The following is an 18558-nucleotide window of genomic DNA, read 5'->3' on the forward strand; positions in this document are numbered from 1 at the left end:
AATGAAGTGTCGTCAAATCACGTTAAATCGTAGTTAATTATGATATTAATAACTGCAATGAAAAATCATTCAACGACTCAATTAACCCGTGTATATATACTAACCGAGTACTTATCTATTCTTCCACTCCAAGATTATGTAAGTGTATATCTCACTGAATCATTTTCCTGAAAATTTGATATTTTAATTTTGTATCAATGCCATTGGTCTTACGCTAGGCGGATAGATGTATGCAATTTTGCAGTTAAAAGATCACTTGAGTAGCATTATTAATTAACAAATTTTACGTAGCACTCTTAGTGTAGCTACTAATGGATTGTATGTGAAATACTTTTGGGAGTGTATAATAATGCGCTAATAAGTCAAGTCGACGGTAAACAGTATAATTATGCACAAGATAAATGGGATTTTTATCGAAATCAGTCATAATAATAATGGGTGCGTGGGCATAGTGGTACTCGATATGAACGTGAAACAAACGATCAAACAGAATTCCTGATTAGGTCGTACAAAATGACGAGCCAAAATAATTGTATTACGTTTTAAAGGTTTAAGAATATAATCATATTTATTTGATATATATATATATATATCATGTCGAAGTGAATAATATTGTTTAAGTAGTATATGCGATTTGATATTCAAAGAGGATAAAAAAAGTTAATGGCGAATTATACCTATTATAATGATATTATTACAACCACCATTTCCCTACTGATATTGCGTGTAGTCGCGTTCATTGCGTTTATGTGAATAATAAAAAGACGTTTAGGCGCTATCGGGTATTTATTTTTATTTTTAAACAGTTTATTGTAACCAATGGATGTTTAAATCGATTTCTGTTTAATTTTTCTATATTTAAAGTACATAAATAAGTGTTTTGCTTTCGAAATAATGCTATCAATGATACATATTATAATGATTATTACGGCCAATTAAAATTATAAAATTGTTCACTATTTGCACAATAACTAATTGTCGTTGGAATCCAATGTAAATGTATTTTGCATAGTATAATTTAGATTAAATCGTATGCATTAAAAGTGCCCACAGCACGCGGGTTTATCATTTTGAGGTGAAACCCGTAACTGAACTATTACTAAACTCGATAATTTGACGAAAACCTACAGCGATACAGCCTGTATATAATATTATTTTTGCTGTTCTCGTCAAGTTCCAAGTATGTGATCTTGTCAATAAATATAATTAATAACTCACGAATTCGTTTATAGATCACGCATTTTCAATTATTTTAAACATGTCAATTTACAGATACCGCACTAAGATTAAATGGTTTGTTGAGCGTGTGTGTCTCTCCCCCTGACCAGGCAATGTCGTATAGCGCATTATGTGTAGGTAAATTAATTAATTTAAGATCAAACTTAAATAAAATACTTTAGTCGGATCCAAATCAAGCACAGTAGGTGTTATGATAAGTATTTTTTTTTTTTTTTTACAAATCGCACACAGTCGTGTTTCAATTGTTTGTTTGGATACCTATTGAAATACTAATTGGTATGGATTCTTAAGCGAACACGTTGAAGAGAACCAATTATTGAAAACCACAGATAACTTTATCGTTTTTATTATTAATAATAAGTCAATTAACTGCTTTATAATAACGTGTATTAGAGTTGAACATGTTACTATATGTCGGTTACGTATGTATTATAATAATAATAATAATAATATTATCAAACCATAGAGCACGCTCAGTCCTTGCAGTTCACCGATTGTTAAACTTGATATATTGTGCTATATACACACGCACACGTATATACGTATAATTATAATGTAATGGACAAAAGCTTTATAATAATCCAACGAAGAAAAAAATATCAATACAAATAGTGTTTTTTTTTTTTTACGCGTGTTCGAATTTGACGACACCGTTATATTTGCGTTCCCAATTTGGCCGTGTTTCTCAGAAGTAGATATCCGACTGGAACAGTTTTCCGAGTAATGTCTTATGCGCCCCGCCCGTATAATAATGATTTGCAAATCGCATACAATTCTTGAGGTGCTATACGATAACCCGGCCTTATACGTCGTTTATGGGTACATATGTTGTGAGCAATTTACATTTTTAAATGGTTTTAGATTCCGATATTGAGATGGGAAAATTTTAAAGATTTTAAACGGTCTGTTCTTATACTAACGCTCAAGTCTGCAAGTCTAAAACAAATTCCACATCGATTTCATTATTTTCTTTATCGTACGCCGTCAAAAGGGCACCTAGTGAAATGATATGATGATGTATATACAAGAACAAAATATTATCGGTACCGGTGAATTACTGCGTTTCCAAAATATTTCTATTACTTTGAATCACTTTGAATTTTAAATAGATTTTTAAAAATATAGTTGTGTATCTTGTTTTTGGACTTCACATCGAATAATACGTAGATAGGTACCTTATATTTGTCGTATAATACATTACTTCTAATAAAAAGTGTATTTTAATTCTCAACATTACTATTGCAACAACTACATATAATACATTTGTATGTACAATTAATAACACGTGCATTTAATGTTTTTTTTTGCTATACGTTTGCACACGGTTATTGTGTCGATAGTTATGTGACAACTACAGATAATTCAATATCGAACAATAACATAATGCCACTATTTAAGTATTCCATCAGTGTACAATTTATAAGTGCAATTTATTTAAAATTACTTTTGCTATCGTATTGATAGCAAATTTTTTTTCATTATTATTAACTGATATTTCAATATTTCTGTATTCATTATTTTTAATTAGTACCTATTTATCGAATTACTACATACCTACACCTATTTTGCGCTTAGTTTTTATACTAATAATACAGTATTTTTAACTTAGCGGTACTTACTATTAATTAATACAAAAACAAAATAATAATATGCAACGCATATGATGTTATCAAAAAGTAAATTGATATCATTTATAATTATACAAGTAAGTATACAAAAGTCAAATAATAAGCGAAACTGTAGTTATTTTATAAAATATTTTGACGAATTTGCTCATTATTTTTTTTAACGTATGCGTTTTATTTATCAGTAAGCACTTGATTATACAATTATAGTTTTTTTTCTAATGAAAACTATTTACGTATTCTTTATATTCTAAATTACATTTTTTTTTTATTATCTAATCTAATGTTTATTTTGAATGTGTGTTTAAAAACTGTATAAATAGTTATTAATACGTGTACCTATACCTATAGACTATAATTTTTCTACTGTGTATACTTGTTCTACATACAGCGTACACTACTTGTTCGTAAATCAGAAACTATTACGATAATTTAAAATTTATTCAAGTACAATAAATCAAAGTTCATATTTTGATCAAAATACCCATGATAAAAAAAAAAAAAATATAAAACCTTTATTTACTAAATACAAATTTGGAATATTATTAGTTAGCACCTTACCTATGCGTATGACGAATAAACCGTATGCCTATGTGCAGTAGAAGGTGAAAATATAAACAGTCATTGTTAGCATATTCTAAACTTCTATACAATATAGAACATATTGTTATTGTACATCAATAACAATTTCCTTTTGTAAGCGAATAGTTATTAATAACAATTACTGAACCAAATCAGACAGAGTTGAAAGTATTTATGGAATTATGGAGTTTGATTTCTGACTAGAGAATTATCGAGATTAGCTATGTGGTGCTTATAGGGAAATGTTGAAATTAGTATAATCAATAAAATGAATAAGATTAAAACAATTTAAATTAGAATTCAAATTTAAAATAACAACAATTGAAATAAACATGGATAATTTATAAGTAGAATTAAACGAGTAATTTGTATTAAGATTTCACTATGGTTTCCGTATTAACCATTTAATATAATATGTATTTGTAGGCATTTACAGTTATTTATTAAGGACGTTTTCAGTACGTAAAAACGATTACTTACAAAATATATAAATTTAAAATGTCGTTTCATGATTATAAAATGGGTTCTTGTGAAAGTTATCGTTATTCCGTGTTTTCTACTTGATCTTAACTCACAGTTAGTCACAATGCCCAAGTATTATATAGTTATAATAATAGTTTTAGGTAATATTTTTGGAATGATTAAATTATAGGACGTTGGTAAAATGTTTATTATAACATATGTGGAAAAAAAAATATTGTCTTAAGAAAAACGCATATTTTATTATCCCAGCGACATCCCCATGCCTGCAAATGTGAGACATAAATATATTATTACTTTTTCTTTTTTTTTTTTTAATTTTTAATCCGGAAACATTAGCGGATACTGTTTTTTTATTATTTCAATATTTACAAAACGGTAATAGTTGTCGCCAAGCTGACAACGATGACGACGAAAACTAAACTACTCCGATGCGGCGGTTGGCCAGATTTATTGGGACACCTGTGGATGACACCCGGCGTTGGGTTATCGAAATCAAATGTTGCATAAGTCGGTGATTGTCTTGTCGGTTCAGTCACTTCCGACACAGTCGTATTCGACGACGACACGGTCGTATTCTCCCACGACACGGTCGTATTCTCCCATGACACAGTCGTATTCGACGACGACACAGTCGTATCCATCGGAGATACTGTCGTATTCGTCGGAGATACTGTCGTGTTCGTCGGAGATACTGTCGTGTTCGTCGGAGATACTGTCGTGTTCGTCGGAGATACTGTCGTATTCGTCGGAGATACAGTCGTATTCGTCGGAGATACTGTCATATCCGTCGGTGGTGTGGACGTTGTTGGGGGTTCCATTGGTGCTCCTGTCCATTGGTTAATTGTGCTATGGTAACTGTTATACCACAAGAGATTTTGTTGCACTTGCACGTACGATTCCTCGAATGAAGCTTTAATTTTCGGCGGCAATCCTGCTGCGTTTTTCAGATTTGTCAACTGAAAAACACGATTATCTTAGTATTATTATTTGTCCCTATACGGTTTCTACAAACAATTTTATTTAAAAATGTTTTCGGTTTTACTAAGATTTTTATCTGATGAATGAGTTTTAATAATACGAAAAATGTATGACATAAGTATTATACATCTAAGTACCTAACACCCATGTATTAATTATGTATTGTAAAACTTTTAGCTTATTAAAATATAATAAAGTTAATGAGGAACTCGGTGATTATATTTTATTTAAAATAAATATGTTTTACAACTCAATATTTATCTATTTATTATTATCGAGAATTAATTAATTATTTTATTTGAACCTCACCTTAGCTATTTCAATATCAAGAGCTACTTTGGAAGCTAAAATCCTATAAATATACGTAACGATACTCTCTCCTGTAGGTATCTGTCTTAGAATTCGTTCTATGTTGTTCAATAAGAAGTTTGTTAGCGCTTCTATCCCTTGTGGGGTCAAAGACATCGCATCACATATGTCCTTGAAATCTTGCAAACGTATTGGGCCACCAGTATTGACGTCGAATAAAAATTCCAGGTATCTAAAATAAATAATAAATTAAATTATAATAGCTTTGGTTTTGATTAAACGAGAAACATAATACAAGATAGGTGATAAAAACTAAAAATATATAATTATAAAACAGGTGTTTTAAAAAAAAATTCTAACAGAAGAGTCAATTTCGATTACTTTTTGGAAGTATTTTTTGATCAACAATAAAATATTTTCAAAAATACTGTTTTTAAATGAATGTTTTGTTGTACTTATATTCACATACAAAAAAATGTTGTACATTTTAATGTTGTTTTTTTACGGTAAATCGTAAATAGATTTATTTTTTTTTGGCATTCTCAAACAAATTTCATTCACGTACTTATATAGTATCAATGTATCTTTTGAACAAGCCAATGCTGACTGAGCTGAGTTTTTCTCTGAAGCCGACTTGGTGGTCATGTAAACCTTGAGCACACCTTTCCACGTTTCAGTGTCGTTACTTAATTTTATTCCCGTACACAATGCAGCGTCTTTAATGTCAGGCGATATTCTGATAGCAGAAATAAAAATAAAATAGATAATAAAAAATAACTTGAAATTAAAGCTAATAACTGGCAAACATGATATTTTCATACCATGTGCACATTTAAACGTTACCTTTTTCTCTCTGTCCATTTTTGGAAATTTACTATTGCATTATTCGTACAATATTCACCATCCAAGTAGCAAGCCCACACAGAAAATTTATTCCAGCTTGTTATTGTCGTGTGGTCATCAGTTTTATATTGCACAACTAAAATTTCAGTCTTTTTGTAAATAAATTCGGCCAATTTTCGAACATATGACTGTAAAATATAAAAACATATTACTCGCAGGCTACAATATTTAATAATAATACAATATACCGTCAACAATGCGTATTTACTATTAATCTAATAAAAACAAGTGAAAATATAATGAAACATCGTAATTTCACATTTATGCTTTGTTGATTTTATTAATTATGACTAGAGTTGGGATTATATTGTAGTAAAGTTATAAAAGCACTTAAATTAATCGAAAAAACTCTAAACAAATTTTTAAAAAAAGAAAAATATCCTAAAAAATACACTATAATTTATTAAGAAAAACTTAAGAAAAACGTTTTAATATTATAATTTATGTAATTATCTTTAATATATATACATGTATAATGTATATATAAGTGCACAGTTAGTGCACTATTTTAAATCGTGAGAAAATAAATACATAAATAAACTCCAAACATTATGATTAGATACATATTATAATATCATACATATCATATGTGCATCATAAACACATTAAATATTTCAAATTTGCGTTTATATATATATATAGAATACATTTAGTAAAACAAATTTTTAAGAATAAAAATACTAAATAAAATGTTTTGTATTCTATTCCACGTACTCCCTGTGTATCGAATTTATAGCTGATACAGTTTCGTATCAGATAAATAGAAAAAAAATCAATACCTTCCAAATCAAAACTATGTTTATAGCACAACGTACAGTCAAACACGATGTGTATTGTTTTGATCAAACGTTGTATATATATAGATGATTAAACACGTCGTAATATTATCAAATAACACTATATTGTGAAACATAATATATTTAATTGGCAAAAATAATAATTCACCACTATTTTTTTATCTTAGAATTTGGTACATATCTTTACCATTTTATATTATGACACTAACTCATGTTTTCGTTACATCGGTCATATCTGCTTACTGTGTGTAAATACACACGGATTTAATATTAATTATTGTTAATGGTGTATAAACATTACTCCACCACCTATTCAAGGACACGTCGTATTATTTTTTATGAAACACTATATTATGTAAATTTCCTTACATACCTTAATGTAATCATAACCCTCAGCACTACGACGCATTCGTTCGACCACGTAAGACAAACACTCGATGGCTGTGTACCAAGGTATTTCGTCGTTTTCCTTCGTCAGGTAGGTCGACAAGTTCAAAGGTATCGTATAATTCAACATTCCCGCTCTCGCGAGATTGAACGAGTCATCGATCAGCTGTACTCGGTTCAGAATGTGTATATTGGTATTTGATTCGTTCAACTGTTGTATCAGCTGCTGCCAATTATTGAGGTCGTAGTTAACCCTATAGAATCCTATCGATGAAAAAACATATTACTCCATAAACAGAAACCCACATAAACATTTAAACCGAACAATACCAGTCCATTGCAAATTGAAAATCACCCAAGTGCAAAGGCTTGAATCACGCAAGTACATTACGGACGTGTAAGGTTTTATCCATCTAACCGGTCTTAAGTCGTCAAAATTTCGAGCCAAATTGTTAGTGTAAGTAATACCAATGTACCAGCTGGAAGTATTATTTTCAGTCGGCCAAATCGAAAATGGTTTCTAAACAATAAAATAATTTATGAGTTATTTGTGGTATTTGGTATAATTTGATAGACATTATCCAGTCCATTATTTACATAAGTAATTGTGTATGTGTTTTGATTTCTAATGACGTTAACCACTGGATAACCTGGCTGGTTTATCCACGATTCAATAAAATTGGTGAACGGCACGTTTTCCGACAACTTGAATCCAATGTCAAAATAATAATTTTCATAGACCGCCCACAAATTACTTGGGGTTACTGCGCCATATCTAAACGGGACGATTTGAAAAATTATAAATAAAAATATGTTAATAATTATTTACTTAACGGTACTGAACTAGCCGTAAACTATGACGTACTTGAAGTTTTTCAAATACAAATTTAGGGGCTCTTGGAAATTGGAGTCAGTTACTATGCATTGTAACATCCTCAAAATAGCCGCAGCTTTGTTGGAAATCACACGTTCAAATATATTTTGGATATCGTCGGAAGTCTTGACGGACGTGGTAATTGGGTGTCTCGGAGTCTGGTCGAACTCCATGGCAGTCTGATGCTGCTCTACGACAAAAAGTTCATTCAACCGCCAGTTCGGGTTCACCTAAAAAAAAAAAAATAAAGCAATAAATACAGACGATGTACGAGCGTTGTTCTAAAAACCAATTGCAACCGGACTCACCATTTCCGTCGCGTAATACTGAAAATATCGGGCGAATCCGTCGTTCAACCACAAGTAATCCCACCACGCACAGGTCACCAGATTTCCGAACCACTGGTGGCTGTAAAGTTTTTGGATCACCATTGTCGACCGTTCTTTGAATTTCAATTTTGAATCGTCGTCGAACAACATGTATTTCTCGCTGTGTGGTCGACGATGAAAAATCACAACACGCACGCATACACCGTACACGCATAAACACAAACGCAAAACAAATAATATTTTAACATTAAAACCAAACTCGATAACTTGTTTACATACCGGTAAGCGTTTATTCCCCAGTTTTCCATTCCATCCCCGTCAAAGTCGGGTATCGATATGAAATCCATTTTTTTCAATTGGTTTTCACTATCCGTGTAGTTCTCCATGGCACTAAACAACATCGGCGTTTCTGTCGTAACGTACATGACTTGCTCCAAATAATCATTGTACGTGTAAACATCGACGATGCTTCCTTCTATTGTACTTGATTTTTTCAAATTTCCGACAAGTGCTGCCACTAAGTATGTGGGTATCGGCGGTGTCGTTTCATAATGATCGGCCCACCAGCCGTAGTATTCGCTACGTAAAAAAAAATATGATATTCAATTAATTATATTTTTATATGCCATCGTGTGAATGTATTATTTCTTCGCAAAAATTTTTCTACTTCGACGAACGATCCAACTTAGTTTGAGTTATTTATAAAAAAAAAAAACGAATATTATTTAAACCTAAATATTAATGCAGAAATAATTTGCTATGCTGATGATACTGCGATTTTATTTCGTGATAAAACAGTAAATGATTAATATAAAAACGCTAACAATTTTGTAAAATAAATTAAACATCGGTTTGATAATAATTATTTAGAAGTAAACCTAATCAAATCAAAATATATTCACTTTAATATTAATTCTGATTTGAAATACGTGTTTATCCATTTTATTGTTAAAATAATTGTGTCATTTTATAAAATTCAAATTGTATTAAACACCTAGACTTCACCTTAGATTTTAATTTAAAATGGAATTACCGTATTGATAATTAAACAAATATTTTACGTACGTTTTTTTCATATTTTTCATTGTGTGGAATATATTTAACGTTAACGTGAAACAATTAATATTATATTTATCTTTAGTCAAATCAATTATTAATTTATGGTATTGTTTTTTTGGCGACAATCATATAATTATCATGTTATTTTTTAAGAAGTACTCTAACACGTGTGATTAAATTTATTTTTAAGATAAAAAGATTTTTTATTTTCTAAGATTATAAGTAATAATTTTGTTTAAATTTACTTAGTATTAAAAATGTACCTATATAATAATAATGTTCAAATTACCATTTATAAATTTAATAATAATATTAATCATTTCACTCACAATTATAGTACACGTTAGTACGTTACAAAGGAAATATTAATATTAATATTTCTATCTTCTTAAACAATTGCAGTTAAACTGTGTAGAATTCTAAAAATTAATTTAAATAATTTCGATGTAATTTCACTCGAGTAATTCTTAAATAATGTTGATTTTAATCATATATATGAATTAACTGTAAATCTATTTAGATATATCACAACTCAATTTTAACTCCCCAACACAATCTATGCCTATAGGAAGGTTGTACACATTTTATTATTTGTATTTATTATATTATGTTTATGTTGTTTACTGATTTGCTAAATAAATATTATTATTATTTTTTAAATATACGAAATACACATTATCATTTTATCTTAACACCACAGTTAAATTCGATGGATTTTTTCTATTAATCGATTGACCACGATCCAAGTATCAGATAAAATTTGTACGTATATATTATGAATCATATAATATATAATCGAGCACTATAACACTGACTTCATACGGTATGGCGAAAATAAAGTAATTAATAACATAAGCATGGTTATGATCGTCATACGTCTCTTTTCGGAAAAGTCAAAAAGCGATGTCCACGGATAAGAATATGAATTGATCCAAAATCCAAATACTAGATTATATTAACAGATCCCAAAATTTACCTATACAGAAATTTCAGCACCACCACGACCATCACTCGATAAGATAATGAAAAAAGGAGTCCGTCGCAAGAGCTCGGCAGATGGTTAGGAATATCTGAGACGTCTAGAGGTAGGTCATAACATCGCTCACCACCCTATAGCGTACAATTGTAATTTTGTATTTTAAATAAATGTTAAATAAATACAATAATATTATACTTTATACGTCACGTTTTCGTTCCTGCGATAACGCGTGGACGTAACAATAAAAAAACATAAAATCCCATCTTCAGATTTTTATGAAATTATTGTGTTTTGTAAATAATTTTTTAATTTTTGAATTCACACCTAATATTTATTTTATTATACAAATTGTATTTTGAAGCTTATTTCAATTTTTGTCTGAATATAGTGTAATACTTTAAGCTCATCAAGTTTCTATTTTCGTAAATAATAAGTAATTTAGCGTTTCCCTATAACCCTACAAAACCAAAATCATTAGAACATAATTATATCTTACTCTTGCAATATGATTTAAACAAATCTAATCAACAAATAATGTTATAGATAGTAACAATGTTAAGTAGTCTCGTAGTGAAATAATATTTATGATCGTAGCCAATAAAACTAAATGTGTGCAATAATAGCAAATCAAATGATACTCTTTCATAAGCACTGCTATCTCTATAAATGATAAAATTGAGGAAAAAATAAAGGAAACAAAATTTCTTCGAATCGACGCGTTAAGAGGACGACAATCATTGCTTGTTTCTAAGTAAACTTTATGACTCACAGTCTTTGAGTTAAGTATTGAGGCATGTTGGATAATGTCATCTGGTGCTCTTGTCTGCCCAATGTTACATTGAACGGAGTCTTATACGCTGGCTCGTCGTAACAAGGAAACGCTCTCCTTGCGTACGTCGGCTTGAATTGTGTCACAGCCATCCATCTGCAAACGCGACAATAAAACAATATTAAATCATAGAAAACTTAAAAAAAATAAATAAAATAAAATAAAAAGGCACAGAGGCGTTTTATTTGTATTTTACAGAATGGTGGAAAATTTAAATTAAAGTCACTGAAATCGAACTATATCTATATTGAAGTGATGTATGGCTGTACATTTGAGCTGTTATAAAACATATGTATGCATGTAAATACTTATATAAATATATTATCATCATAATTTATTATACTCGTATATCTAAATAACATGAAACTATAAAAATAATTTATGAATTGTGACTGTCAATCGTGTTCATTTATCTTATGCGGGACAATTATGTTGAATTAAATAAATTAGTAAATATTATTAATTAAAATTAATCAATGAAAACCTTTACTTAATGAAATAACATATATATATATACATTCATTTATTAAATAAAACACAAATTAAACAAGTTCTAGCACACTATTGCATAATTCATTTAAAATTTATGAATTGTTCCTCGATCCTCACCCTAAAGTTAAAAAAAATACTTTAAGTATGAAGCTACATTTTTTGAATCCCACTCTCTCCTCACCTCCTCACACCGCCTAACCAGATCAAGTAAAATACATATATTTTCGACTTACTTGGTTACACCATCCTCGTTGTATACGCTCCTGTAGAAGCCGGTCATGTCGGTCCTCAGCAGTCCCTGGAAAACTATCTTCACCTGGTACCGTCGGCCGACCAACAGGTTGTTATCCGCATAGATTTTCAAAATCTCCGCGTCGTTGTCCAATTCGTACGAGTCCACCGCCACGTCCGTCTGGGTCTTAAACTCGGTAATAGCCAGGCTCTTGATTTGCATGTCCTTGGCATTGAGCGTCACGTTTGGTGTGATGCTGTTCACGTAAATGAGGATCTCCACCTGGCCACCAAACGTGTACATGTCTGAGCCCGCGTCATACTTCGGCACTAGCCGCAAACCGTACGCTAACGGCTGCGTATCGCGCGGCAACCGGTACGACGACGATTCGGCTTGGTCCGCCGAAACAGCAATCGGATGGACTGCGATTACTGCGGAAACGAGTGCGACGATTGTTGCTACCGTTTTAGAACACATGGCGTTTGTTGTTGACGCGTCTGACGATTCCGTCAAACAGACAACGGCGAATTGTTACCGTTTTCTGCGGCTGACACTCGAAGTCCGATCGCAACTAAGGTGTCTTATCTGGACGCGCATTCAAGCTGTGGTACCATTATGTCAACACACATTCGACGTTCCCACTCCACTAGGAAACTTTGCCGAATCGATAGTTTATTTCACATTATATACACTGATTATTTTTAACATATACAAACATACAACAAAACATACGTCATGCTTTCGTAATATTAATAAGTGATTAAAAACAACGTCTTGCCCGTTAAATAGCGGTCACAACAACCGACCACCACCGCGATAGAATCACTTTTCATATTTTAAAAATTCGCCTTTAATTATTTGACACGTTAAACTATATTAAAATGCTAACTAAGAACTATTCATAAACTAGCTCGAATAATTTTTAAATATTTTAAATAATATAGTATACAAATATATTGGATAGAATTATTATCACATAATAAACAACTTACAAAGTAAAGTACTCGTCGTTTGCACACAATGAGTAACGATTACGAAACACATTTCTATATTAAAAATAACAATAATCAAAAAAAAAACACTCTTGATCGCGTCGAGTGGCATCTTGGTCGAATGATTCTCATAGAAAAGCAAAAAGTTATCTCTTACTATTTTAACATAATACATGAAATGTATTTATTAAGTATGTCCTAGTGTTTTCCTTTTAGATTTCGCGCTATTCGAATCCGACCAATGAAAAAAACAATGTTATATATTGTCGTACAAATCATTGTACTTGGCATTCTAAAATAATTATATTTCAATAATGACTGTTGTGGGTACCCATGTCAAAAATACGACGCATTTTTCTATTTTGAATTGTTACATTATTTGCTATAAATACATTGAAATAAATGAATTAATCAAAACTAGCAAATCTGATAATATGGTATTTTTAATTTTTCAACGCCTATTTGTTTATAAAACTAAATCATTATTCCTCATACGAGCAGTTGCTCAAGAACTAAATTCAAATTCTCTAACAGTTATTGTTTAAAATAATAATTATATTCTCAACAACATAATTTTAAATTTTAAGCCGAAGTATTTTAATATATTTACTTTTGTTATTAAATTTTGAATTGTTAGATTAAATTTAATAAAGTCTATAGACGCTAATCCATTTTGAACAGTAGTACTTATAACTCTTATTTCGAGTAATTCAATATTGTATCAAATATTCAAATCGTGAAATGTCAATACTATTGATATAACTATATTCCAGACAATGAGACATACATTATTAAAATAGTCACCATATATACATTTTAACACCCATAATATGAAATTTAAAATAAAAACATATTTTCAAATTATTTACACGATATTTTCGTATTATGGTAATAAATATATTTTATTTAGTTATGTTATAACGGCCAAGTATCGATTATTGGTCATATTTTGTGTAGTAATATCTATCTATAAATAAAATTAATAAACGGGAAATTAATTTAATCGACAACAATTGCTTCTAGGAAAACGTTGCGTTTGATCAACAACCGTGTAATAATAAAAATTTAAAATAAATTAAAAATAATTTTGGTTATATAGTTAATGAAATAAAAATGTCGATAAATTAAATATGTATACAATTATTAATGAATTAAATTATGTATCAAAAATAATAAAATTGATGAAGTATGTCCTAAAAGCAAAAAAAACCTAACTTTGCCCAAAAATAAAACATTGTTATTTGTTGATCTGCAATTTTTTCAAATATGCAAAAGTTACAAGTTTTCTGTCTTAACTATAATACTACAATTATTGCTATTTTTAAAGTCATTAAAAAAACGTATTGACCAAAAATAATATTGCAATTTTTCTACAAGATATTATGAAGTAATTCATTTTACAATCATGTACCAATAATAATATACTTATGAAGGATAGTGAATGAATTGTTTTTATGTATTTTATCACGGTGATAATGTATATAATTTAATGGAAATATTATGTTTATTATTATATTATTTTTTCTGTCCACACACTATTTTTTAGCGAGAACTAGAATTTAATAATAGTTTTACATACCTAGCATATTATTTTATGTATATAAGTACATTTTATTCAATTGATATTATAAACATATTTACAATTAAATTAATACATTTCCAAAAATTTGAAACAATGATAATTAAATAAAAATATTAAGCTTAAATCGTTAAAAATACCATTACTTTTAAAATTGTTTTTTAATAATTTCTTGATGATAATTATTTTATTTAAAAATACATAATTCGAAACACTTACAATTCTTGATTTTAGTATACATTTTTTTATAGTTATAAAATAACTTTACAATAAAGAACTTTCGCAGAACGTCATGATTAAAATGGAAAATGGGTTACTTTTTTATTTTATTCATTGTGTTTGCTTAACATTTAATACGATAATTTTTCAGTAATATCTCAGCTCATAAATCGAATAATTGTTATTTATTTAAATATTTCCACATCACACATTATGTAGTTACGTTTTAATTTATAATACAAAAATGAACACTTTATCAGAATTATATTTTAATATATCATAATGTGAAATTTAAATGTATAATATTGTTGTGGTCTATGTTATTTTCCAACGAAATTATCTGAATAATATAATATTATATCAAACCATTCAAGAGGTTACTAATGTTGCCGAAATCATTTACTTACAGTGTTTTATCTTAAGTGTAACTTTATACGAAAAACAATCATGTTCCGTCAAGTACTCAGATTTAAATCAATTTTTTTTTTTCAAAAGAGACAAATTATTTTAATCGCATTAAATTCCAATTTCTGATTTATGTTTTAATAGTACAATGGAAAAATATTATATTTATAATAATATAAACATTTGTGATTTATTAAACGTTTATTACAACTAACCTACTTCTTCTTAAAATAAAAATGTTAAATCGTCCAATACGATGTGTATAATTTCTTTACAATTATTATCTTTAAAATAAATAGATAACTTTCAAAATTTTATTATTTCACGAGTCGTGAGATTTTTTGCGAGGCGAGTTTTTATATTAAAAGACACGTCGGCTTCAAATCACGCCTGGTAATAACTCGAATCCAGTGCATAGTAAAATTATTATTATTATCAATGTTACTCATGTCACCGTACGCAAATGTTGCGCTGGTCCTCGTGATAAGAACGGTACTAACTACTATGGTTTACTATAGCCATGTATGCCATTTAATCGGTTCTAGCGTTGACCGGCTACCTGCTACTATTTTTACATCTTTTCAATTTTCATAATACATATTTTGTTAATACTCCAAAAAGAAAACAGAGAACTATAGTCATGTACAATGGAATTAAGTATTTACGAGATTATATTTTACGAAATAAAATTATATGCTTATAAAATTGTCAAAAGTGATAATATTATAATACAACTTGTATGTGCATGCGCCGCTGCACTGGATGGTCTATATGTGGTCGTTGTTACATGTTCAGTAACGGGTACGGGAGGTGCGGTAGACATTTCTGTCGTACCTATTGAAGTTGCAATAGACGTTTGATTAACCGCCATAGGTGATGTAGTAGTAGAGATGACTGTAGTAAACGTGGTCTCAGTTGTTGTAGTTTGTGGATCTGGTTCTCGATTTTCTAATGTCCATGTGTTAATTCCATCAGCATACTTATCGAACCACGCCAGGTTATCATTGATAATTGCATAGGATTTTTCAAACGACGATTTCAAAGAGCCGGGGACGGTGGAATTGTTTTTCAAATTGTGTAGCTAAGATCATTTTCAAAATAATTATTCATTGAAATCGAAGTCAATTAAATTAAATATACAATTTAAAGTAAACGATTAAATTTATTATTATAACTACTACGGTACTGAACAAAATAAAGGAAAATTAATTTGTGGTTATATTATGAGCTTCCAAAAAAATATTGTTCTAGTATTTAAAATATATGTTTAGATACCTACGTTTTAAAAGAATAACTAATAATTTTAAAGAACTACAACACAAGTAATATTAATTAATGATTGATTTAATTGTTTGATTTTTAATTTCAATTCAACAAATCATGATCATTTAAATAGCTAACTTAATAGTACCTAGACATAATGGGGTTTAGGTTTTTTACTATAAATAAAAAATTGTAAATATTATAAAATAAGGATTTAAAATGTTCTAGGTTAAAATAGTTTATGTTAAAAAAATAATAAAGTGATGTAACCATTGTTTGTGTATAATGTCAATGGAAATAGAACTATAAATCCGGTACTAACTTTTTCAAATTCATCGTCGTTTGTCATCTTGGTAGCTAGGGTTGAGTAAATATATGATGCGACGCCTTCGCCGTCAGGTAGCTCGTTCAAAATTATGTTCAAATTAGTTGAAAGGAATTCGTATAACACATTGAGACCTAACGGTGTCGCAGATATTGCGGATATAACAGATTTGAAGTATCTTTTCTCAATTCGCCCGTCTAATATATGATTAATGTACCTAAAATAAAATATTATGCAGTCACAATTTATTTATTTATTTATTCAATTTATGTTTTGAAGAAGGTTATCAAAAATAAAAGGATTCTAATTTTTGAGAAAAGCGTGTATGCTAAATTTAATAAAACAATAACTATGAAAATAACTGAGTTGTCAGTGCATAGGTTGATAGGTATAATAAATTCAACTTAATACTATTTTATCCACCCACAAAATGTAATATTTTCAACTTTAACGACATACTCAGATAGCTGAGTCCTGTTAGTAGAACAGCCTAGGGCGAACTCCGCGGAAGATTTTTCCGACAATGACTTGGTGTTGATGTATAACGCAAGCATGTTATTAAAGACTGATGAACCGTTACTATTCTTCACTCCGATGCAGAGCGCGGCGTCTTTAATATCGGCAGGTATTCTGTACGAAACAGTTATTTAAAATACGTATTTGGATTATAGCAATAATAGTATATTATACATAGTTACTGACTTTTCTCCGTTTTGCCATGTTTCGAAGTATTTCTGTGCTTTGGTCGAACAGTATTCGTTCTCCAATCTACACGCCCACTTGGAAAACGTTTCCCAAGCACTCAACACTCTGTACTCTGCAGTGTTGTTGTTCGACACGAGGTATTCCAGCTTACTATATATGGTCCCCGCTAAGCTGCTGACGTGAGACTGAACGCAAAAACATCGAAATACTTATTGAATTTATACTGTTTGTTTATTATCGTTGCGCAAAATCTATAATACGCGAGTACCCACCTAAATCGAGTGAACAATTAAATATGTGCATACCTTAAGATTTGCGTATCCTTCGGCACTGCGGGGCATGCGCTCTAACAAGTACGCGAACCCGTTCATCGCCGAATACCACGGCGTAGTGTCGTTTTCATTGTTCAGATATTTGGACATATTCAACGGAACTGAATAGTCTAATTGACCAGACCTCGCCAAGTTGAACGAGTCGTCTATTAGCTGAGCGCGATTGAGCACGTGGATATCGGTGGGCGTATCGGTCAGCAGCCTTATCAGCGCCATCCAATTGTCGACTTCGTAGTTTACCCTGTAAAAGCCTGGTCAACGGATGGGTCGTTTTAATATCAGTTATTGTTCGGCTCTGAAAGTGTCAACACTTACCGATTGATTGTATGTTGAATATGTACCAATCTATATCTCTGCGGACTGGTATAATGGTTAACGCCGATGTTTTGTTCGTCCAAACGGATGGTTTAACGTCAAAGAAATTTTTGCTCAAATCGGTTGTGTACGTGAGACCAATGTGCCATGCTGCTGTTTCATTGATGATTCCATCGGTTTTATTAACGTAAAATTGGCTCTATACGTAACATTTGAAAATTAAATACAATTATTATAAAAATGTATCTAAGTAAAAATATATTATTATGTCGTGAATTATATTTCATATTTAGTTTTATCGGAGTAAAACAGATTATTATTAATAT

The 18558-nt window shown here is 30.0% G+C and overlaps 1 protein-coding gene across 1 annotated transcript in view; it reads right to left on the reverse strand.

Moving 5' to 3' along the window:
- Positions 1 to 4148: 4148 nt before the first annotated feature.
- Positions 4149 to 18558, reverse strand: part of LOC113558184 — a 31609-nt gene continuing 17199 nt past the window's right edge. The window contains exons 19-36 of the mRNA XM_026963687.1: positions 18233 to 18431; positions 17891 to 18168; positions 17583 to 17770; positions 17340 to 17510; positions 16878 to 17097; positions 15999 to 16373; positions 12099 to 12628; positions 11314 to 11469; positions 8786 to 9085; positions 8486 to 8666; positions 8169 to 8407; positions 7901 to 8078; positions 7634 to 7823; positions 7290 to 7567; positions 6060 to 6247; positions 5782 to 5952; positions 5217 to 5448; positions 4149 to 4885 (exon numbers count right to left, since the gene is read on the reverse strand). Of these exons, the coding sequence (XP_026819488.1) occupies positions 4295 to 4885; positions 5217 to 5448; positions 5782 to 5952; positions 6060 to 6247; positions 7290 to 7567; positions 7634 to 7823; positions 7901 to 8078; positions 8169 to 8407; positions 8486 to 8666; positions 8786 to 9085; positions 11314 to 11469; positions 12099 to 12628; positions 15999 to 16373; positions 16878 to 17097; positions 17340 to 17510; positions 17583 to 17770; positions 17891 to 18168; positions 18233 to 18431 (4665 nt within the window). The 3' untranslated portion in view covers positions 4149 to 4294. The remainder of the gene's footprint in view (positions 4886 to 5216; positions 5449 to 5781; positions 5953 to 6059; positions 6248 to 7289; positions 7568 to 7633; positions 7824 to 7900; positions 8079 to 8168; positions 8408 to 8485; positions 8667 to 8785; positions 9086 to 11313; positions 11470 to 12098; positions 12629 to 15998; positions 16374 to 16877; positions 17098 to 17339; positions 17511 to 17582; positions 17771 to 17890; positions 18169 to 18232; positions 18432 to 18558) is intronic.

The sequence above is a fragment of the Rhopalosiphum maidis genome, chromosome 4 (genome assembly GCF_003676215.2).
Source record: "Rhopalosiphum maidis isolate BTI-1 chromosome 4, ASM367621v3, whole genome shotgun sequence".
In the NCBI taxonomy this organism is placed as follows: Eukaryota; Metazoa; Arthropoda; class Insecta; order Hemiptera; family Aphididae; genus Rhopalosiphum; species Rhopalosiphum maidis.